General features: G+C 48.7%; 1 protein-coding gene across 2 annotated transcripts in view; it reads right to left on the bottom strand.

The window, feature by feature from the left end:
• Positions 1–24,722, bottom strand: part of HSF1 (heat shock transcription factor 1) — a 491,085-nt gene that overhangs the window by 291,596 nt on the left and 174,767 nt on the right. For both annotated transcript variants that reach the window (XM_078686503.1, XM_078686504.1), the window contains exon 4: positions 834–958. In XM_078686503.1, the coding sequence (XP_078542629.1) occupies positions 834–958 (125 nt within the window). The remainder of the gene's footprint in view (positions 1–833; positions 959–24,722) is intronic.

The following is a 24,722-nucleotide window of genomic DNA, read 5'->3' as shown; positions in this document are numbered from 1 at the left end:
TGGCATCCATATGGCCTATTAGCAGGGAGTGTAAGCTTGTGTGTCTTCCCTGGACTGTAAGACTGTTTTATGGAAGTCAGCTGGAAGCCAGTGTACCTCCATCCCCCCTCCCCCACCCACACTACACATAGTGTTTAACAGCAGTAGGATAAGTCGGATATGTTCATCAGTACACACAATTTCACTACAGCAGGTCTGAAACTTGTGAATCTCTCTCCTTCCATTTTATGGGGGTGAAAGTAAACTCAGTAACCACCCCCACTTATACACCCAGGTGAAAGGCAGTGCATTTGGTGGGTGCCTCTTCTCATCAATACACGTACTATTTAAAGACAGCAAAATGAATCTTGTGTTTCTCCCCAGTGTACATACAGTTTCCTAGCAATATATTTAGAACAAGCATCTCTCTCAGCATGCATATTGTTTCATGGCAGTACGTTTGAAGTGTATCATTCCTTCCTACGGTGTAAGTACTGGTTTGTGGTTTTGTGACTTTAAAGATTGTTTCTCCCCCTTATACATATTCTTCAATAATAACTTGTGTCACTCCCTCTGTATATGTACTGTTTCATTGCGGTACATTTAAAGTGTCTAAATCCCTCCCTCTGTATGAGTACTGTTTTGTGGTACTGGGTTTAGTTTGTTTCACCCCCTTCTACATATTCTTTAAAGGTAGCTAGCGACACTTAGTATACGTACTGTTTCACATCAGTAAGTTTTAAGTGTCTAACCCTCTCCCTCGGAAAAATTACTGTCTTGTGGTACTGAGTTTAGATTGGCCCTGTAAACATGCTCTTCAATGGTAGCTTGTGTCTCTCCCTCAGTATACGTACTGTTTCATGGCGGTGAGTTTGGAATCCATGCTCTCCTGCTTGCCTTTCATTATCTGCATGTCAGTCAGTAGCTTGGATACATTATCTGGTCGGCCTTTCCCATCATCACTCTTTACAGTGGACACCTGTAGAAGCAAGCAAAGAATATCCTTTGATACATGGAATGTATTTATTTGTACACCACATAATACCTACTGTTTAAGGACTAGATTGCATTTTGAAACACGGGGCCAACTATTCTATCATAGGGCTACCCTAGCCAAGTGAGCGCCACTCCTGACAAGTATTGTAAAACTGACCATGCGCTACCTGGGGCTCCATCCAGCCTCTATTTTGCACATAGCCTTAAGAGTGCCACAAACATCATGAACAGCTTCCTAGAAACTGAAATCATTTCAGGTGAATGGAAAGTATTTCCAGTCACCCCTGTCCTCCAGAAGAGACCTTTAAACCAGACAGTCGGAACAGTTTTTAGGCATTTTGCTGCTGCCCTACACAAGAAAGTTTAAACCAGTTATGGCCAACTGCAACATATACACCGAGTTTGTGTCGCTATCCGCTGTGGACAATGTGAAATAGGCTGTTGCTATTGGTGGTATAAGGATGCCGATTGAGTTCAACCTGTCAGCCACCACCTTCTACTGAAAAGGCCATGTGATACTGGGTTAAGGCGCTGACCCTTGAGTGGTTTATTGCCCAACAGGTCTCAGAGATACCGTCCTCAATCACCTCTTTATCCCAGGGGTGTGTCACCTCAACTGGTGTGTCCTGCAGGTTATACCCAGCTATTATGTGGCTTCTACAGTGAGGGGAGAACATAAAAGAGCCTGGATCTATCAGCTCTTCTAATTCTCGTACGGCCATAGTATTGTGGTGATGTACAGTGACTTACTAAAGCTTAAGCTCCCTAAGGCTGATGTTTTGTGGACATCTCTTGAGATCCCGGTTTGAGATGGTGTGAAATGACCAGAGAAATTGGGCATTAAACTGATCCCTTCACAGGCATTACACAATCTTACACTGCACTCCTAGGCAGAGGTCCACATGTGCTTTTTCCACCCCGGTCCTTCATGCAGAATTCTGACATTTGTAAACCTCTTCTGCAGGGTTACTGTGAATACAATTGTAATCCAATTTCTCCTAAATGAAATATGCAGAATTGTTTTGGATACACATCTAATACAAGTTTGGATTCTTCCACGGGCTACCTGTCCACAAAAGTGTGTAATTCAAGGAACTTACAACACTCCACAACGCCCTGCACTGTGGGCAGCAGAATGTGTGTAGACTGGTGTGTTGGATGGGAGTTAAAGGCTTTTCTGTTTTCTACAGCACGTCTGTTCAACACTCTCAATATTCCTCTTCTTACCAAGCTTCCACCCCTCCCATACGACAGAAAAGCCCAGAACTCTTTGTTCTTCCTTTGATTTCCATTAGAACTTTCAGGTGGTGCTACACAGACTTCACTAGCTCAGCACTAAAGCAACGATAATGGAACAGTATACATAAAACAGACAAATGACTAAAAGAACCGATAGTTAAACTATATAAAACATTACGTAACGCAACAAAAACCATTTCAAACATCATTCAGCACATTTTGAAGAAGTCATCACACAGGGTGTACCCAATAGACCAGAATGGAAGCTCCCCATTCAAGAGAAATGGCAAACTAGGGAGACAAGTTCCCCTGAAAAAGAAAAACTGAAGAACAAAAGAAAACTAAGATAAACTGACCATGTAGAATTACGGAGATGTAGCTACATTTCTCCAGCACTGGTGCCCAATCATACATTTTCATACCTGTATATGGCCTAAGGCCATTCATTACTAATGTGGAGTGCTTTTGAGGCATTATGAAACTATATGTTATTAATGTTCAATTAAGGACTGTGCTTTTAGTTCGCATACTCACAAAGCCTACAGTTTTAGATTATGGTCAGTGGTTTCCTTTATGGACTATTACAGGCTGGAATAGTATACTCAAACTACGTAGCTAGCTGGAATAGTATTCTCAAACTACGTAGCCAACCATGATAGCTCTGAGAACCAGCATATACTGTGTTTTCAGCTCTTTCTAGCAGAGAGGTGCATCTTGGAATCCATGTAACCACAATTCAAAAGGGGGGGGGGGGGGGGGGGACAAGAAGCTAATTGGAAGAGGTCCTAGACCGATGCTCCTAAAGGTAACGATAATTACTAATAGTGGTACCAGTTCCTGAAGGGGAGTAGAAGGGTGGCAGCCTGTAGTGGTTGCTAGGGAGGATAGGAGGTCTACAAACAGGGAATGAGTGTGTATGGGTGAGCAGTGGTACTCCTGTGTGTGTTGTGCCCTCAAAAACCCTTGCGAGTGTAAAGCATCATCATTGGGCACTGCTCCCCGTGGGGGTGGCGCTGCAGTCCCTCATGAGCCCTCTGAGAGGGCTCTTTGATGGAGATCTTTTAGGAGTTTCCGCAGTTGTGCATGTGGGTGTGTGGGCAAAGTGGTGATTGTGAGTGATAATAAAATAGCCCGTTGGTACCCCAATGTGTTTATTAAAGGGTCCTCCGGGTTAGGTTAAAATCTGAACGGGGATGGAGATGCTCATTATGCTACTGGAGAGGGAAAAAAACAAATAGATTTCTATGCCCTTTGGTCACAAAAACTCCCACATATTTGAGAGACACCACTGAGGTTCTCAACCTCATTGAACATTTTGTGGAACCTGGATCAATCAATCTTCTAGTTACCCTTGAAGTGGAGGTCCTTTATATCAACATCCCCCACATCCCCCAGGACGCTACCATAGCCGTCCTGGAAAAGGCCCTCCATAACCTTGACCCATGGCCTACGAGACCACGATCACATTTGTCTGCGACTGTGCCACCATCGCTCTTAAAGAGAACTTTTTTTGCATTTGACAAGAAACTGTACCACCAAGTCCAGGGCACCAGCATGGGCAGCAATTTTGCACCGAGTCTGGCCTGTCTCTATATGGCCAACTTTGTAGCAGAACACATCCTTAATACAACTAATCCTTTTGAAACATTTTGTTGTGGCGTCATTACATTAACGACATTATCATCTTTTGGAAAGGGGACGAAGAAGGATGCCGCTCATTTTTTGACTGGATCAATAGTATTGACCCATTCCTTAAATTTACTGGCACATTGTCACAGGATTCCATTCCCTTTCTAGATCTCCTGATCTCTTTACAAGAGGGCGCCCTTAGAACAACCAACTATAAGAAGCCCACAGATAGGAATAGTCTTCTTTTGTATCACAGCCACCACCCGCGAGCATTAAGGGATAACCTCCCTGTGGGACAATTTCTGCGTCTCCGTCGGAATTGTAACACTAACTGAATACGAGGACCAGGCTACCGCCCTCTCAGAGAATTTGACAGCAAGACAATACCCCAAGACAATCATAAGGCACGCACGTAAGAGAGCTAGGAATAACCAAAGAGAGTCTCTTGTAGAAACCAAAGAAAAAACCAAGACGGACACCCTGACTTGCGTCACATCATTCACTCCTTCTGCCAATAGAATCCAGAAAATTGTTAAGCACTGGAAAATCCTGAATACTGGAACCTTTAACCCTGGCCCCATACCACCTTTTGCTTTCAAAAGAACACAGAACTTAAAAGACATCCTTGGACATACACGCCCTAAAAACACCATTCGACCACAACCTACACTCTGGACACTGCCCTCAGTAGTGGGCCATTTTCCTTGTGGGTCATGTGCTGTCTGCCCACAAACAAAACCTTCAAAAGAACTAGACCTAGGGCTCAGTAGACCATGGCAACAAAGACGCCACACTAATTGTAATACAAAGAACTGCGTCTACATAATCACATGCCCGTGCGGCTCCCAGTACATAGGAATGACAGCCAGACCAATAAAAGTACAAATTGGTGAACATAAGAGCACAATCCGGTGCAAAAAAAACATTAGATTCCAGAGACACTTCCTAGAGAACAACCACTCCCCAGAGAGTTTACAATGGACCGTGATAGAGTCCAACCCCAACTGGACAGCCCCTGCCCTGTTTAGACAAGAGCAACGATGGGTGTTCAGACTGAAAAGCAATGTTGGAGGGCTGAATGATGACATACCCTGGGCAGAACTAGTTACTTGAATACCCATTCCTCATCCCTTTCGCCTGACGTACAGGGATATATTGGGAACAACCCATCTACTCCTAGTGGGTCCAGTATTATTCCCCTGCAGGAGTGTGCGCCTCCCTCCCATAACCACCCACATTGCTACTACATCATTCACTAGATTCAACTTCACATGCCACTATGTGTGGCACTATAAGGGAGGTCTGACCACTACTTGATCCCACAACACACGTTACTATGATGGGTGTCATTCTTCCCCTTTTTCTTGGGGGGTTATATGGGAGCTGTTGACTACTCTTTGTTTTCACATCCATCCACTACATCGTGTTTAACAACTATTTACACAAGTTCCTGTCTTAGTATCTGTGGTGACTATCACATTGACACCTGACCAGTCCCTTAATCGCAGATGACCTTGCCTGTGACGTTCATTTTCCTACACCATGAGGTCCGGGCGCTACTATCCAGCCCATGTTTGCACATCATAGCAGACATGCCAACCCTCCCGATTCAGGCGTAAGACTACCGATTTGAGGGCTAGTCTCCCGCCTCCCGATTCCTGCAAGCAAAAACCCGATTCCTCAAGGTTTTCAGCTGACAGGGCTTGGTATAGTGTAACGTGCTAATTCTTCCAGAAAAAGTCAGAGGGTGATGCAGGGGCTAGAAGGGGTGAAAAACGAATTAAGCCTCATTAACAAGCGCATGGTCTTTTAAAGACCTGTGAAGTACTCCAGGCGGGTGTGTGTGTGTGCCCTGTTTCAGGGGCGGGCTGGGGGGAGGGGGGTGGATGCACTGCCAGCAACGTGCCAGGTAGTGTTCAACACTTGCATCACCTTTTCTCTGCCTGCCACTGCGCTCCATGCTTCTGAAAGGCAAGAAAAATAACGTGCATTTGCGTTTCAAATGTCCGATCCTGCAGCAGCACACTTCCAAAGCCCACACATGACAGTAACCCTATTCAAGGCCCCATTCTCCCGATTTATTTAATCTCCCTCTTTGCTCTTCTGAAATGTTGGCATGTATGTCATAGGCACCTATCATTATAGAACTTAAGGTTGAACTACATTACTGTTCTATTTTACATTTTTTGAAACATATCACTGGGATTACGTATTATCATTTGCTTAGCAAAAGTCTCATTGATGTATTCATGTCATTTTACATGCTTCCATTTCAGCATCTTGCCGACTCATTTACCAAGCCAGCTGTTATCAGAGGATCCCGCTCTGGTAATAGCAGAACTAAGGCTATATAAACGAGAGTGAGCGCGACCCTCTCCTTCACCACCCATGGTACAACAACAACATCAGCGCCCTTTATTAGGTCGAGCTCTCTCGACCTATTGTCGCCGAGTTGCTCCTCAAGGGGGATAGACTGGTGCACGAGCGCCGATTGCACATCGTGGACGCGCATGCCCACCCAGCCCCCCCCCCCCACCCAGCCGTGCACATCACAATCACGCACGCACACAGCCACACGGAAGCGCGCACACACACACACACACACACACACACACACACACACACACACACACACACCCCCCCGCCTCAGCCCCCCACCCCTCAGCCCCCCACCCACTCACCTGGCTGTTTCCGCGTGTCCCTCTCCCTCTGCAGCGGGTCAGTGTAGGCAGCAGGCAGCCACGGAGGTCGGTGTGTCTTCTCCGGCGATCCGATGTGCACGCTCACGGCGATGTGCGCTCCCACTGCTTTCGCACCCGGCATTACCATTTCCGCAGTAGCACCAACCTGACCAAAAAGCATAACCATTGACGTGTGGAGCGTGGTCAGCCGATGACCAGAAGCATGCCTAGAATGACAGCGCAAGCGTGGACGGATAGTGCTCTTTTATTTAGAAACCTGTAATTTAGCGACCGCACCTCATCCGTCGTGCTGTTAAAGCAGTGCTTGCGCATGCGCCGTGATCCAATACGATCGGAGAGGGAGGCGTCCTGGTGTAGTTCACGTTCGACGTTCCCTGTTCTGTGCGTGACATAACCAGGATCGTTGTTGTCATGTGTATGGTCCTCTCTTTCCACCGTCATGTATGTGCTCTCAGTGCATCCCGGGCGGTGCCGTTTACTATTTTCCACAGTTGTACTTTTCATTCTTGACTTCGCAGTAGTGTCTCCACACCAGAGGTGCACAACCCTTGGTGTGCATCAGCACACATCTCTTTACCTTTATCAAGATGGCGCCAGTCGTGCTGCTCTGACGCTGCGGGTAGATTCACATCACTGAAGCAGGAGGTGCCCCCTGGCATGAAGCCTCCTCAAACAATGTTTATCAAGTGCTGGTAACTGATGCGGCCCAAGCATTCAGTGACTGCCAGGCAAACTACCACTAGGAAAACCATGTTGAACCGCAAGTACCAGAATGCACTTGGGAAAGGATTCTGACAAGCGCCTGATGAATATTGTGTGATGGGCTCCCGTGTGAAGCAGCTGCAACACAACCCTGCAGTGGGTCACCTGCACCTGGACAGTCATGTGGTGAGTTGGCTCTAAGAAGGCAAACTCTGCCTTTTGGAGGGGCGGTAGCTTTTGGACATTTACCCTAGAGCGTGGCCGTGCAAGACTTTGAGGAGGGGTCAGGTATTTGTACATCGCTTCCTGCCCTCACTCAGCACATTCGTCATGCTCTCAATTGAAACTTTCTTCTAATCCGACGACAGCTGTCTGAAAATGTGAGAGGCAATTCGATTTTGCTCAACCACAGGGAGAGCGGATTAGAAAAACTACAGAATATACAGAAATTGACTAGACGGGTTTCTGCTTCAAAATACTGCTGAGGGGTCTTGTTTGAGCATGTACTTCAATTGTAATGTAGGATAAAATAATAAAACACAATTTATGGAAGTTATATTTTTATATTTTGTGCTGCAGGAGTAGCAATTGCATCGCTTCCTAAAACGCATATTTCTTTTCTGTACTTGAGGGCAGTTGCACAATTCGTATTGGAGAATATTAAGAAGGTTCTTGTCATACCAAGTCAAATTTATATTGCTGTGACTTCGAATCATTTTTAAATCAGCTATTATAGTCAACCCCTTCGTGACATGCAGCCCATATTATTTAGCTAAATTGGGGTTTCGCCTAAACCTCGTTCCCATCATCCTCTCAACTGCAGGGACATGAGCAGCAATGAAATGAGCAGCTTTTTTGTCGGTCATTGTTAATGGGAGAAATAGAGTATGCTTATGTGATACATTTTCACTCTGTTGTGGAGGATCCAGATGTATGTTTACAATCTGCTGTTTTTCACCCATGTATGGTCCAAAACACACTATGGTGCCTTTTTAGGTCTCGGCTAGAAGCGAGCGAAGCTCGCTCTCGCCAAAGACCTATAGTTAGCGTGTTAGCTTCCCAGGAGGAGGACAGCACTGGCCGCGCGCGGCGATTTGTTAAGGTCACGCGCACGAGAACGCGCTCGCGGCCAGGTGCTGTCCTCCTCGAAAGCTGCCTCCCTTCCCCGTGCAGGGCGGGCCGCCGCGCTGCCTGCGGCGACCCGGAAGCATTGCCGGCCAAACCGGAAGTAGGTGCTGTCCTGCAGAGCACTGCTTTTTCTTACTTTGTGACCAGAAGGGGCAGCATGTAACTTGACATCTCTGTGATATTAAATAAAAGACATGTTAAAAAACACACAAAGGTTGCTAGAAAGAATTCCCGAGGAGACCTCCAGCATTACTCTAATATCACCGGAATACCTCAAGATATAGAAATGTGCGTATTAGCGTGACGTCAGCCGGTGGTTGCTGCCCCAAGTGCTTTCTTTACGTGGTCCTACTAGGCACAGTTAGCGCTTCTTATGATATTTACGCTCAGATCCAAATAGAGCGCTGCGGCCAGAACACCCCCCTGACACACGTCCTGTACGCTGGGCACCGTCGCAGACCCCCGGGCAGGGACGTCAGCCCCCGCCCGCATCAGCTGCTGTCCGCGCTCCGCACCTCCCCGAGAGAAGCCGGGAGTCCCGGCCAGCACCCCGGCTCTCCCACCCGCAAGAACTGGAGGCAGTGCCTCGTAGAAGGCGGCCTGCTCCCGGGACGCGCCCCTTCCTGCAGGCTGCCGCGCACTGCCCCTGGCGGCCGGGAGGCCTGTCCGTGACGAAGCCGGAGCCGGAGCATACCGAGGCAGGCAGATCCGAGCGAAGCGGCCGCTCCAGCGCCCCACAGCCAGTCAGCATGGCAGTAAGCGAGCCACATCCATCTCCCACACCCCCACCCTGCTGCGCACCCTGGCACCGAGCGCTGCACACCGATCACAGGGGCTCCACGGGAACACGCGCAGCTGGCGCACTGGCACCCCAAGCATTGGGGCTCTGCTGTTGTGATGTCTGTGTTTTTATTGGGACTTGGAGAGCATTCAGCCAGATTTGACAGGCTTCAGATACTTGCTCTAAAATGGTGGTAAGAGAGGATCGGCAGTATCTGGTCTATGCAGATGTGCTGAGTGGCAGATCCCTAACACAGCTAAGTTGCCAAGGAAATAAGAGTGCTGCATTTTCAAGGCGAGAAAAGAGGCTGCAGCCAGGTGCCCCTACTAATGCTGCCCTGGCCTGGATTTGGGAAGTTAATGGTGTTTTCTCGGGGTCCGCCTGTCCAATGGAGAGGAGACCCAAGAGCGCTCTGTCGGGGTTTACTTAAGCTAGCTGCTACTTAAACAAGCATTTGCAATGCAATAGGTCTCGCATTTACGCGAGTTTGAGATATTGACATTGCAAATAACAAGGCCATTTATTTTTGTTTTTGTTTTAAAAACATAAATAAAAGGCATTGTCATTTACAATGCCAATACCTTAAACTTGTGTAACTGCGAGACCTATTGCATTGTAAATGCTTGTTAAACGTTTGTCAATGTGAAACAGTATTTTTTTACCAAATACAACTCGCTGGTGTTTTGTAGCCTTGTCTAAATGGTATAATTTTAAGTATGAATTAATACAGCCATTTTGTTTTTAGTCCAACATTTAGAGATTGTTGTCGATTTCTTAGTCACTCCTTAATGGTTGTCATATCTCTGACCTCTGGATCAGTTGCTGGGTCATTGTTGCCTTCTGTATTTGGAAAGACATTTTCATATTCATGTTAATCTGGAACTTTACCATGCAGCCAGATTTTGACAACTTAGCAAAATTAGAGCTCAGGATCCTGAGGCTTTCCCATCTGTGATTACAGTATCAATATTTAGACACTTTTGTAAGGAAATTCTATGGAATACAGTGAGGGCCTTTCTCTAAGTTATGCAAGTATTTATTTTGAAAAATAGGAGAGAGATGTACATTTCCTTCCTTTGCTCTAATGAGCATTTGTGATTTTTGAGATTGACAGTGTCCACAAAACCAGTGTAGTTGCTTGTCTACAGTCGAAATATTTTCAGTCTCTCTTTAACCTAGCAAAGGGCACAGAGATGCCACTATAGCAGCAGATTGTGTGGTATACAACTGCCAGTTAACATTCACAATAATTGGAGCACTGGAGTTATGTGCTTGGTGGCATGAGTTTAGCTTGATAAACCAGATGCAAGAAGGATAATCAGTCCTGCCATTGGAGGGGTATGAAGGAGGGGTGGGTAATACCTCTGTGACAGTGTAGTCAGCAGAACCTGTCTAAATAGGGCTCATTCCATTTCAGGTAATTCTTGAACATTTGGTAAATTCGTTGTGTTCTCAATGTTTGATTAAGCATGTCATGAAGTGAATGACTAGTGGCTGGCCTCGTTCATATATATTTTTTTTTAATCAGAGTTCATTGTAGTTGACCTGAGCAATTGTACTTGATCTCAAATTGTTGGTGCTAATGTATTAAGGTTTTGAAGATAATTGCCCTAGAAGGTCTTGTGCAGGTTCTACAATCGTTCAACATCAAGGTAGTGGTTGAGAGGAGGAGCTTGGCGGGCATCCATGATGGCCGCGTGAGCACAGTGCTCTCCGGACCCCCGCCACTCCCGGCATGATATCCTGAACATATCCTGATTAATTACGAGGGCTCTTGTAGAGGAACCTGGGCTGATCTTAATGCCGTTTTTGGATTTCGAATTGAACCAGGGGCACTGAAGTTACGTCGACTCGAACTTTCGGGGCCCGCCCCGGTGGTGCGCCCGGGTCTTGGTGAGGCTCTGTTGCCGTGTCTGAGTTGAACAACAGCGGCAGGGGGATTCGACTTGTGGGTCCCCCTCTTAACTTTCGGTTTCGATTTGCCTCAGACTACGTCTTCCGGCAGAGGTGTCTGGCCGTTGTTGGGTCCAGCGACGCGAGGTTGCTGTGGCACCTTTTGCCTGCTTCGCATCCTTCCAGACCGGTTCACACCTCGATGTGCCCTCGCTGCTGATTTTTGGCTCCGGCGCCCTGTCCTCCTGCGGCCATTTTCACCAGGTCGCGTGGGTCCCTCGGGGACGCGGTTTCCATTATGACTGGCAGAGGGGACCAAGAGAGGCGGAAGACCAAGACGCCCCTGCGCGGGGGCCCAGTCCAGTCTAACATCATGGACCGGTACACACAATCGAAGGGGTCCCCTGGAGCCGCCTTGCCTGGCCCGAGTGCAGTTGGGCACCTTTTGGAGGCTTCGGCGGAGCCGTCCCTGCAGGACATCATGGGCGCCATTTCTGGCATGAGAGAAACCATTGGCCAACAGTATGAAGCTCTGGCCCACAAAATAGATACTGTGGCCATCGATGTGAACTTGATTCGGGCCGACCTATCTAAAACCAATGAGAAGGTGAAGTCATTGGATCTCAAGTCATCTAGCCTCACGGCCGACGTCTCGGAGATACAGACGGAGATTGGCAACCTCAGAAAGGTGAATGATTTCATGACTCGGCGCTTGGAGGATTTTGAAAACCGAGCACGGCGTTGCAACGTGCGTGTGGTTGGCGTTCCGGAAAATCCTGGCCCACATTCTGTTGATCTCCTGGTTGAGGACTTGATACAAAATTACCTTTCTCCGTCTGGATTGAGCAAATTCTTTGCGGTGGAACGTGCCCATCGTGTTCCGGGTGGACAGGGCAAGCCGGGCGCCCCGCCGAGGCCTATTGTTGCAAAACTCTTTCATTATAGGGACCAGGACGCTATCCTGCAGGCCTCGCGAGTTAAGGGCCCGGTGGCCTTTGAGAATGCCATGGTGAACTTTTACCCGGACTTCTCACAGCTTGTGCAGAGACAACGTATGGGCTTCCGTGGAGTCAAGAAGCGTCTTCGGGACTTGGGACTGCGATACGCCATGCTTTTTCCTACCAGGCTGCGAGTTGAGTACAATGAACGGACCCTTTTCTTTGATCGGCCTGATTCGGTAAATGACTGGCTGGACTCTCTGCCGGACCGGCCTAACCGGACTGAGCCCACCGAACACCCGGGTGGTGCCGAGGGTGGTGTAGAGAGCTGAACTTATGGTCTATGCCCCTGTCTCCGTGCCATGTGAATTCTCCCAGGGTTCCATACTTGAGTGCCTCTATTTTCTGTGCGTTCTCTTCTCCCTTTAGCTCTGTCGGGGTGGCGGGTGGGACGGGGCCTTTCCTACTCCGGGGTCTTTTTGTAGAACGGGGGTTTTTGGGCGACAGGCACACTGCATGTTGGGGTGGCTTTTTAGTTTACTGCAGGGGTGCAGGGTGGGGGGTGTTTTCTGGGATGTTGGGGGGTGGGTTGGTGGGGTGTTTGAGGTTCGTGTTTTGTTTTTTCAAGGCGACTATCTTGCTAATGGAATTTTCAATGTCATGCTCAGTGGGGGATGGTTCCTGCATTACTCTGTGGGATGGGGGGTAGCGGGTTGAGGTTTATTTCGTGGAATGTCAATGGTCTGGGGGATTGTATAAAAAGGGGGGTGGTGTTGCAATGCCTGCGACGTTTGTCTCCCGATATTGTTTTTCTGCAGGAGACCCATCTAGTGGGTAATACTTGTCGTGCAATGAATAGGTGGGGATATCGCCTTGTCGCGCACTCAGGGTTTACTACGGGTTCCAGGGGGGTGGGCATCCTGGTCCGGGCTTCCCTTCCCCTTGCGATAGATGATGTGATCCTTGATGATCGGGGGCGTTATGCCGTCCTCGTGGGACGATATGAGGGCCGGACCCTTTCTCTGTTCGCCGTCTACGTGCCCCCCGGCATGCAGACCTCTACCTTCTCCGATTTGGGCCGAGTGCTGTTGGGCCTCCCTGATGGCGCTCTTTTCATGGCTGGTGACTTTAACTCTGTGTTCTCCGGTCTGAGTGATCGTTACCCCCCTAGGGACACTCCTTTGGCCCAACTGTGGCTGGGTGGTTTTTTGGATACTTTTGGTTTGGTGGACTGTTGGAGACTTATGCACCCCACTCAGCTTCAATATACTTTCCATTCTGGGGCCCATGGGAGTCTGTCTAGACTGGATTACTTCCTAATGCCAGCTGCACAGTCATCGGCTGTCCGGGAGATTAGACACCTTCCCCGGGGCATCTCGGACCATTCTCCGCTCTGGCTTTGCTTTGATGTGGGGGTGGAGGCGGCGGGCCGGGTGGCTCCTATCAACCCTTGGTACCTGACCACCACTGGGACCCGTGATCAAGTCCCTGGACAATTATTTTTTAGACAACGAGGGGTCCGTCTCCTCTGCGGTTTCCCTATGGGAGGCCTTTAAGACAGTGATTCGTGGGCAGGCCTTGTCTCTCATTGCTGAAACCAAAAAGGCGAGGAATCGGGAGGTGGTGGATCTTGAGATGGAAATACTTGAGATGGAGGCTGACCTGGAATCGACTGTTACTCCTGGCAAACTCCATGCCCTGGGTCTGAAACAGTTTGCCTATAAGTCTCTGGTCACAGATGCGGCTAAAATGATGTTTCGAGAGCAACAGGGTCGTTTGTATGATGTTGGGGACAAAGCGGGTAAATTGCTTGCCTGGTTGGATAAGAAGGAGAGGGCGAATCGAGTGGTGCCGGTGATTCAGACTTCGAATGGTGTGAGAGTGACGGACCCAGTTGAAATAGTGGAATGTTTTGCGGACTACTTTCGTGCGGTTTATTCCCCTGTGTCAGAACGGGATACAGGCGACTCTCGCCTCTTGCTGCGTGATATAGCTTTGCCCTGCCTCTCCGATTTGGAGCAGGTCTCTATGGAGGCCCCGTTCTCTACGGACGAAATAGCGACTGCCATTCGCTCTCTCCGTTCGGGCAAGGCTTTGGGCCCGAACGGATTGCCCATCGAGTTGTACAAACTGCGTCCTGATAAGATTGCGCCCTATCTTCTAACAATGTTTTTGGAGTCCCGTGAGCGGGGTGCTCTCCCCTATGACCAGCGCCTGGCTACGATCGTTGTAATTCCTAAAGAGGGTAAGCCCCGGGATCTTTGTTCGTCATATAGACCCATCTCCCTGTTAAATGTTGAGCCCAAGGTTCTTGCAAAGCTCTTGGCTACTCGCCTCCTGACGGTCATTAGTGACTTGATTCATCCGGACCAATCCGGCTTTATCCCGCACCGTAACACAGCTCTTAATCTGCGTCGCCTCCACGGAGCCATTGCGAGGGCGGGGCTTCTGACGGAGCCGGCCATTTTGGCTTCGTTGGACGCCTCGATGGCCTTTGATACGAGAGAGTGGCCCTATCTTTGGGCAGCTCTTGAGAAGTTTGGTTTTGGCCCGGGGTTATTTGGATGGGTGAAGCTGCTATACACCGACCCCCTGGCGCAGGTTGTGGTTAACGGTCGAGTTTCTGTTCCCTTTTCCCTCGGTAGGGGGACCAGACAGGGGTGCCCCTTGTCTCCGCTACTTTTTGCTCTCGCGTTAGAGCCGCTGGCTGCGTGGCTTCGATGGGAGCCTTCTCTCAAGGGGATACATTGGTCCCCAGATTTTGAGGACCGCGTTTCGCTTTACGCGGACGACATTCTTCTTTACCTTACTTCCCCGCGTAAATCTTTAAATGTTTTATTCGACGTTCTCACCTCGTTTGGTAAAAATTCTGGTTTGATTATCAACTGGGCTAAGTCCTGTGTATATGTTCTCTCAGGGGTTCTGCCCCCGTTGCCGAATAGATTTCCTATCCAGGTTGTTCAGTCTGGCTTTAAATATCTGGGGATTTTTATTACACTTGATTCATCGCTCCGGTTTGAACGTAATCTCCTTCCCCCGCTTCTTAGACTGAGGCTGGACGTGGCTCGCTGGCGTAAATTGCCTCTGTCTCCGCTGGGCAGAGCTGCCCTTTTCAAGATGATGTCCTTGCCGCGATTCCTTTACGCACTCCAGAATTCTTATGATGACATCCCTGCTACCTATTTTCGAGAGGTCGAGAGTCTACAAAGACAGTTGATTTGGGACGGGCGTCCACGTATCGCCCTTGCGAAGCTTACCATCCCTTGGTATGACGGGGGCATAGCACTTCCCGATATCACGAGATATTATTGGGCCACCCAACTGTCTGCCATTAACCACTCAATGTACTCCCCGGGTCGGGACCCGGCCTTTGAAATGGATAGACTCCAACTGCCGGGAGGGGACTTTAATAGAGCGCTTTACTCCAGGTCGGCTGGGCGCCATCTTACGGGACCGACCAGGATTGCGGTTGGTGCGTGGCGAGCTGCGAATGTAAGCCTGGGATGGGAGGATCGCATGACACTGGCGACTCCGCTTTATGCATCCGAGCGTCTGAGATGTCTTTGGACGACGAAGGGTTTTGACCGCTGGGATATGATTGGAATAAGTAGAGTGGGTGACGTATGTACGAATGGAGCGGTGAAGTCCTTCGAGGCCCTTCGGAATGATTATGACTTGAGTGATAGGGAATTTTTTAGATATTTGCAGGTCCGCCATGCCCTTGCTTCTGTTCTGACTTCTGGTGCCGCCATCCCTGAGTCCTCCCCCCTAGAAGATCGTATCCTGGATGGCCACCTCCCTGATAGCACTATCTCCTTGATCTACAAGAAGCTGATTCACAATCGCGCTGACTTGCTTGTCCGACTTAGGGAGGCTTGGGTCGGCGACGGGCTGGAATTGGATGACGAGGATTGGCAGTCGGCACTATCTTCTCCGAAAGAGGTCGCCATTCCTGCCCGTCTCCGTCTGGTTCAGCTCAAGATCCTCCACCGGGTGTATGTTACTGGTCCTCGTTTGGTTGTGATGGGTTTTTCCCCGGATGGTCTATGCAAGCATGGATGCGGGATGAGTGCTACATTTCTTCACGTTATCTGGGAGTGCCCGAGGGTGGCTGCATACTGGACTGAGGTACTTGCGGTGATGGCTGATGTGACTGGCATTGCCCTAGAGCCTGAGGCCCGGAGATGCCTGTTGAACGTGTGGGAATCTACCGACTATTCGGTGGCCCAGACCAGATGGGCGACCCTGGGATATATGGTTGCGAAGCGGGACATAGCGCAACTCTGGGGCTCGTACAGGCCCCCCCACTGCCTCTGTGTGGGAGGAAAACATGGACTGGTCTATGTTCCGCGAAAAGACGGTCTATACAGCCAGGGGCAGACCTAGGGCATGGACGAAGATCTGGAGTCAGTGGAACGCCTATCGCGGAGATATTTGTGCTCCTCCATTGGTTGAGCCCCCCGATGTTACCTTATCGCCCTAGGCTGGCGTTCCTGAAATTTTGTATACTGTCCTTTGATTTGCCTGTCCTCCCCGCTGTCCCCCCCCACCCTGCTTTGTCCTACTGATTATGATCTCATACTCCTGATTAGTGGGTTTCCCCTCCTCCTTCTGGGCTGACTCCGTTTATTATGCATTCGCCTTTCTTGTTGTTTGTTGTTTCTTTTTGGTGTGTATAAAAAAGAAAAATGCCTTATCTTGTTTTATATTTTGGGCGACATTTTGTATCCGATTTGTGCCTGACCTCCGGAGTGGCCGCACGTGTTTTTCCCACATTGTGCCTTGATTTTAGCGGCCAGCCCGCGAGGTTGTAGGCCCGTCTCTGTAACCCCGATTTTGTTGCTCAATAAAAGTTTTAAACCAAAAAAATAAAAATGCTGTCCTATGTAATTTTGTACTGCTGCTTTTATGGTTATCAACCGATAATAAAGCTTTCTGACTGACAAAAAAAAAAAAAAAAAAAAGGTAGTGGTTGAGTGTATATGTTAATTCAGTTAATGTATATGCTGGCCACTTGAGTCTGTATCTCTGAAACTGTTGTATGCTCAGTAATATTGCTGTAGTCTAGTCCTAAGAGGACCAGATATCTGTTAAGGTCTATGAAGGGAGCAGGATAAGTAAGTTTTCAATAAGGCGAGTTAATAACGATTGATGGGAGCCATGTTCACTTTGCAGGCAGGCAGGATTAAATCAGCAATTTAGAGTAACAATTTTCTGATGTGAGTGCATTAGATCATGGACTGACCGTTTTTAGTTCTCGGCCTGCGTAGGCTGCGCTTGCGCAGTTTCGCTGGTGAGACATTTTGTTTTACAGTATGGGGGATTGAACCCGCCCCTCTTCTCCATTGGCTGGCTTCCTAAACGGAGGCCAGCCATTGGAGGAGAGGGGCGTCACTCCGTTCAAGCCCGGATTTGGGGGGGGGGGGGGTTTACGTTCTTTCTATTTTCTTTCTCTTCTTTCTCTCCTCTTCCAATTGGCTGGAATTTTACATTCCAGCCAATGGGAAGAGGAGAGAATGAAAAACACGCCCCCCAGTCCTAAAATGTCGGGGCTTTTTCGGGAGCCATTTCTGCTGGACTGCCGCCGGAAGTAGAGAAGCTGCTGAGTCCTCCGGTGAGTGCTCGCTTTTCTTGCCTCTGTTCCCTGATTGTGTCCGTTTTCTGGCGTCTGCCCCCTCGTTATTCTTGCTTTCCTGCCCCCTCGTTCTTTGTGCTTGCTCTCCTGCCCCCTCGTTCTTTGTGCTTGCTCTCCTGCCCCCTCGTTCTTTGTGCTTGCTCTCCTGCCCCCTCGTTCGTTGTGCTTGCTCTCCTGCCCCCTCGTTCGTTGTGCTTGCTCTCCTGCCCCCTGGCTGTGCTTGCTCTCCTGCCCCCTGGTTGTGCTGGCTTTCCTGCCCCCTGTTCCCTCGTTGTGAGCTTTTTTTCAGGCCTCTGTTCCCTGTGTGTGTCTGTGTGTGGCTCTGTGTGTGTCTGTGGCTCTGTGTGTGTGTGTGTGTGTGTGTGTGTGGCTCTGTGTGTGTGTGTGTGTGTGGCTCTGTGTGTGTGTGTGTGTGGCTCTGTGTGTGTGTGTGTGTGTGGCTCTGTGTGTGTGTGTGTGTGTGTGGCTCTGTGTGTGTGTGTGGCTCTGTGTGTGTGTGTGTGTGGCTCTGTGTGTGTGTGTGTGGCTCTGTGTGTGTGTGTGTGGCTCTGTGTGTGGCTCTGTGTGTGTGTGTGGGTGTGTGTGTGTGTGTGGCTCTGTGTGTGTGTGTGTGGCTCTGTGTGTGTGTGGCTCTGTGTGTGTGTGTGTGTGGCTCTGTGTGTGTGTGTGTGGCTCTGTGTGTGTGTGTGGCTCTGTGTGTGTGTGTGTGTGTGTGTGTGTGTGTGTGTGGCTCTGTGTGTGTGTGTGTGTGGCTCTGTGTGTGTGGCTCTGTGTGTGTGTGTGTGGCTCTGTGTGTGTGTGTGTGGCTCTGTGTGTGTGTGTGTGGCTCTGTGTGTGTGTGTGTGGCTCTGTGTGTGTGTGTGTGGCTCTGTGTGTGTGTGTGTGTGGCTCTGTGTGTGTGTGTGGCTCTGTGTGTGTGTGTGGCTCTGTGTGTGTGTGGCTCTGTGTGTGTGTGTGTGGCTCTGTGTGTGTGGCTCTGTGTGTGTGGCTCTGTGTGTGTGGCTCTGTGTGTGGGGCTCTGTGTGTGGGGCTCTGTGTGTGGGGCTCTGTGTGTGGGGCTCTGTGTGTGGGGCTCTGTGTGTGGGGCTCTGTGTGTGGGGCTCTGTGTGTGGGGCTCTGTGTGTGTGTGGGTGGCTCTGTGTGTGGGTGGCTGTGTGGGTGGGTGGCTCTGTGTGTGGGTGGGTGGCTCTGTGTGTGGGTGGGTGGCTCTGTGTGTGGGTGGGTGGGTGGCTCTGTGTGTGGGTGGGTGGCTCTGTGTGTGGGTGGGTGGCTCTGTGTGTGGGTGGGTGGCTCTGTGGGTGGGTGGCTCTGTGTGTGGGTGGGTGGCTCTGTGTGTGGGTGGGTGGCTCTGTGTGTGGGTGGGTGGCTCTGTGTGTGGGTGGCTCTCTATGTGTGTGTGGGTGGCTTTGTGTGTGGGGCTCTGTGTGGGTGCAAATGCAATAGGTCTCGCATTTGCGAGCGATTAAGCTATTGGCATTGTAAATTGGCATTGTAAATTACAATGCCATTTATTTATGTTTTAAAAACCAAAAACAAATAAAAATAATGTCATGAGCAATGCCAATAGCTCTAACTTTAAGAATGGCGAGACCATTGCATTGTAAATGCTTGTTACAGATGTGCCCTGCTAGTGCACCACCCGGTTTTCCCTTCTGGATAGCACACTGACACCCCTGTTCAAGATGGCGGTTTCAGTTTCACACCACCTACACCCTCCTTCCTATTCTCCGCCGTCGCATTTGCGGTGACGCTCTCCATTAATTATTCCCACGGGGTTTCGCAGCAGCAATACACCGGCAGACTGGGAAGGCTGTTAGGTCCCCAGTGACGGTTGGTGGGTGTAAAAGTACGTTTCCCCATGTCCACGATTGGCCAGGACCCTAAGGTACGTGGTTACAAGCCTGTTGCTTTCGTTGGGTAACGTGTGTTTTTTCACCACCCCCGCGCCCGTCTCTCTCCCGTTTCCCCTGCAGCTCTCCTCCCTCTCTAGCCAGCCGATGGAACCTTATTCCACAACGGGAAGGGTACGTCTCGTTATAACTGTTTTTGTAAATTGTGCACCGCATTTTACTTTTTTCCTCCTGATCTGCTTGCGCGGAGTCACATATTGTATATATAGCGGCGCACGCCAGTAAGTTAAGATTACCCCTGAGCGTGTCCGACAAGCTTGCACCCTGTTTATCAACTTTGATGCATATGTATGCCTTTTGACATGTTCCAGATGAGCCTCCTTCTGTCTATATTACGGCGCTCGCTATTAAGTCCATACAACCTTTGGTAACCACGATTATCTAGTGCGCTGCTCTCGCCATCGGCTCACCTAGATAATTGTTCTGCACCACGTTCTAGGTTCTAAGTTCTGACCCTCCTATTGTTTATTTCACGGCACACGCCAGTCGGTAAATTAAACTTTCAGTCACTACTATGAGCCATTGTGCTGTCCCCTTCTCTTGCCCCAGCAGACATTTGTGTTGCACCACGGTCTGGACTCTGCATGATTCACAGCATCGGCAGTTACTAGGACTGTTCTTGTCCCAACCGTAGTTTCATCGAGCACCAGAGCCTCTGCCTGCCCTCCAGTTGCCATCGGTGTCTCTTCTATCTCGGAGCCACAACCTTTTATGCATGACGTACGAACTATGCATGCACAACTTTCCCTTAAGACCATACTGCCTGTCTGCAATTAACTGCCTGCATGAATCCGGTATCTACTACGCATGATAACCTTGTGTGTAGTCCCCCGTCTCTCATTGTCAATATTTTGACTATTGCAGTATTTCCTTCCCCTCCCTTGTATTGGTTCCCTTCTTCCGCTCCCCTTTTCTTATGTCTCCCACAGGCCTTCAACCAGAGCACACGAATAAGACGTTGCTCTCTGATATCTCTGACATCCTCAACGAAGGCATGGTAGGAATATAGGGTGCCTCTTCCCTATTCCTCCCTTTTCTATTTGCACTCACGGTCCTGAAGAAGCGCTCTGGGACACACTTTTAACACACCTCACTACATTATCACACAGGTTGAGAGTAGGGGAATCTATTTGTTTTTTTTCCCTCTTCAGTAGCATAATGAGCATCTCCATCCCCGTTCAGATTTTAACCTAACCCGGAGGACCCTTTAATAAACACATTGGGGTACCAACGTGCTATTTTATTATCACTCACTATCACCACTTGGCCCACACACCCACATGCACAACTGCGGCAACTCCTAAAAGATCTCCATCAAAGAGCCCGTGAGGGACTGCAGCGTCACCTGTCACCTCCCTCCCCCCCACCCCCGAGGAGCAGTGCCCAATGATGTGCCCTAACACACCCTTGCGAGTTTAAAGCATCAACACACACAGGAGTACCACTCCTCACCCATACACACTCATTTCCTGTTTGGAGACCTCCTATCCTCCCTACCAACCACAACAGGCTGCCACCCTTCTACTCCCCTTTAGAAACTGGTACCACTATTAGTAATCATCTTGGAATCCAGTCAGCTCGTTTCTCCAAACCCTAATGGCACTGACTGTTTACAAGCGGGGTTTTCACAGAAAGAGCATGGCACGACAATATACAGCCCATCTTTAATCTGTTGAAAGAAACTGTCTGGCCCATGCATAAAAGATTGCCTATTGTCTATTAGATGGTGAATGTCAAAACATTCTTAAACTTTTTCCATTAAACAGATCTGCTGCTTGCATTAAGAGAAGCATACTATATATTGAAGCTTTTAGAATACTCCACAGAAATGGGCCCTTGTCCAACACCAGTCAAATATTTAGTTAACCTAGTCATTGATATCATTTCACTCTAGAAATCTAGATAGCAAAAGTTGTTATTCCCTCCACTGAAGAGAAATTCCACATACCTGTGCCAACTGTGTAGCACAATCTGGGTTAGACTACGGGAACATAGTCTATCTGGTGTCATCAAATTCTACTTTCACCAATTCCAATTAGTTAAAAATGCAGTTGCACAATTTATGACAAAAAACTCCCAGAATAAGTCACATCACACCTGTACATCTGCAATTCCACAGAGGATTACCTTTAAATCATCTTTAAGTCATTAGTAATGTTACACATAGCTCTTTAACCTACAAACTCCACACTTTCTTCCTTCAATCACTTGTCATAATTCCTACAACTCGAACAGTCAGATACAGCAATATAGCTTTTTCTGAACATCCATAAAAAAGTGGAATACCCTTCCTGTTCAATCTTGTGCTGAACCTAACTTACTTCAGTTCAGGAGACTTTTAAATAGTTACATGCACAATCTGTAAATCCTGCTCTTCTGTTCAGTGTCTTACGTCAGCGCCAACAAGCTTCAGCAAACGTTTTGCACATTAGTAAATTACAATACATAGATAAAAGCCTTTCCAGGCTTTATCACCTTTGTCGCATGATGACTCTGCTCTTAAGAAACAAGGCTCTAGGAATCTAGAAGTTCCGACTCTTGAGGTGTGTCCATTAAGCTGGGATTCCTAATATCAGTGAGTAACCTCATGTTAGAATCGAGGGGAGGCTAAAAGAACAAGTTATTTACCTTTTGTACAGCCTCATCTGGAAAAGGCACTCTCTAGCTGCAGATTCCTTACCTTGGAATATTCCCAGGCAGGAGACTGGATCCAGAAGTTGGTAAGGAATCTGCAGCTAGATGAAGCCTCTACCAGATTAGGCGTTACAAAAGGTAAGTAACTTGTTCAGCTGATAGAGACTTCCTGCCTGACAGATGCCTAGGACTGGGACTCCTCTAGCTAATGTCGTGTTCGCAGCTGTAGCTCCGGTGGAGTGATCTCTTAAACCCTCAGGGGGTTATTTCTAGGCCATTGTGTAGCAAATCTTAATGCAAAGGATGATCCATTGAGAGATGTTGTCTTTCCATTGCCGCCCTTTCTTTGCCCCTGCAAATTCAACAACTTCAACAAAGAGTGGATCATTCACCCCGAATTTTTTTATACGATCAATATAGAATGAACCGAAAGCGCCTGCAATAAGCTTACTCTCCTGGCAGATGTTATTACCAGAAGAAAGACAGTTTTGATTGTTAGGAGCCATAGAGGACAGCTGTGCTTCGGCTCAAAGGAGGAACGTACGAGGAAAATAAGAACTATATTCAAGTCCCAGTGGGACATAATAAAGGGCGCTGAAGGAAATGTGCTGTGCTGTTCACAGTTAAGGAATCTAGTCACAAAAGGGGACTTAAACAGGGAGGGGGTGATCCGGCAACTGTAGGAAAGTGGACATGGACAAGTATCCTTTCACCATGTACAAAACAAAGTGTAGTCGGTCCAAGGAAAGAACTAGAAGGAGAATTCAAATAAGGGTGCAGACAAAGGATCAACAGATTTGGATGTACACCAATCCACAAACTAGTTCCATCGGCAGGTGTAGACAGTTTTGGCAGAAAAATGCCTGGCTGCTAGAACAAAATCACGTTTTGAAGAGGGAATCAAACACCCTCAACTGTCGACACTCAACCTCCACACATGAAGGTGGAGTGGATAGGTTTCGGTGCAGTACTCTGACCTGTTGCTGCAACAGAAGATCCTCCCGAATGTGTAGCCTTACTGCAGCACGGACGCTCATCCTCAGGAGTTCAGGATGCCCAGTTTGGAGCCAACTAAGATGACTTGGGCCAGTTCGTTATTGATATTCTTGAGAACTCTGGACAGGAATATTGTCAGAAAGACCTTTAGGAGCCCCAAAATGAGTCTGCGCGAAAGTCGCCTTGGCAACTCCAACGTGCAGAACTGCTGACACTCCGGTTTCTTGTTGGTGGCAAATAGATCTAACCAATGCTCTCCCCGATCGCAGAAGATTCCATGCACCACCTCTGGATGAAGACGCCATTCGTGATCCACTAGGCATCAATGGCTGAGCTCTTCTGGTCTAACTTTCAGATAGCCCGCCAGATGTTGAACTACCAGGAACATGAAGTTCCAGCCATGCCGGAGGCACAAAGAATCTTGATACGGGATTTACAAACCCAAATGCCCTGTTGTTGCAGTACCAGATGGCGTTGGTGTTTTCCGTGAACACCTGAACTAGCCTTGCCTTGATGGAAGGACAAAAGGCTTTCAATGCCATTCAGATCGCTCTCAGCTCCAACAGCTTGATGTGGAGTTGAGACTCCGCTGAAGGCCAAAGGCCTATGATCTCCATCTCTCCCCGGTGGCCTCCCCAACCCAGAAGTGACGCATTTGTCACCACTGTGAGCTTTGGGTGGGAAGATAGAAAGGTCTGCAGCTGATCCAATCAGGGTCATTGAGCCACCACTGAAGATCTTTTACAGTTACCTCTGATATCTGGACCATATCTGAGTGACTTCCCTGATGCCGTGCCCACTGGATCTTAAAGTCCTACTGCAGAGCCTACATATTGCCATGCGGCATAATTTACCAACAGGGTGCAGGATCTGATGAGTCTCCTCCTCAGTCGCACCGAAACCCAGGACAGATGCTGAAAAATCAGAAATATAGCCTGAATATTCTGAACTCACTGTTCCGGGGGATAAGCCCCAAAATACACTATATCCAGAACATCTCCGATAAAAGGGAGCATTTGAGGAACAGCAGTGTGACTTTGGCATGTTGATCGTGAACCCCAGCGGCAGCCGGTAGTCCCCCATAATCTGAAGGTGGGATACAACTGCCTGGGGTAAGCCCACTGTCTAAAAGCCAATAGTCGAGGTAGGAAAAGAGTGGAACCCTCCTCCAAAGATGTGCTACAAACACCGCCTTCACCTTGGTAAATACCTGAAGAGTACAGGTAAGGTTAAAGTGGAGCACAAGGAACTGATAATGCTCCTGGTCCACCGTGACCCGCATGTAAAGTCTGTGGGCAGGCATAGTAGACCAAGATGGCCGCCTGGTAGGAGCTCGAGTCCGGAGCTCCTAGTGCTTGGGATCCCTTCCTGGGATATATCCCTGCTAGCACTCATCTTAAGCATGGACCACAAGAAACTGGATTAACACAAGTAACTGGAGCAACAAAAATCGAAAAGTAACTGGATTGAGTGGCAACATCGATGTACACACCTACCTGAAGCATTGGCGGCCGGGACCCCTGCAACTCTCACCGGAACAACGGCGGAGCCCAGGAAGGT

This window comes from Lissotriton helveticus, chromosome 4_1 (genome assembly GCF_964261635.1).
Source record: "Lissotriton helveticus chromosome 4_1, aLisHel1.1, whole genome shotgun sequence".
NCBI lineage: Eukaryota > Metazoa > Chordata > Amphibia > Caudata > Salamandridae > Lissotriton > Lissotriton helveticus.
This window is presented reverse-complemented; position numbering and strand designations above follow the sequence as displayed.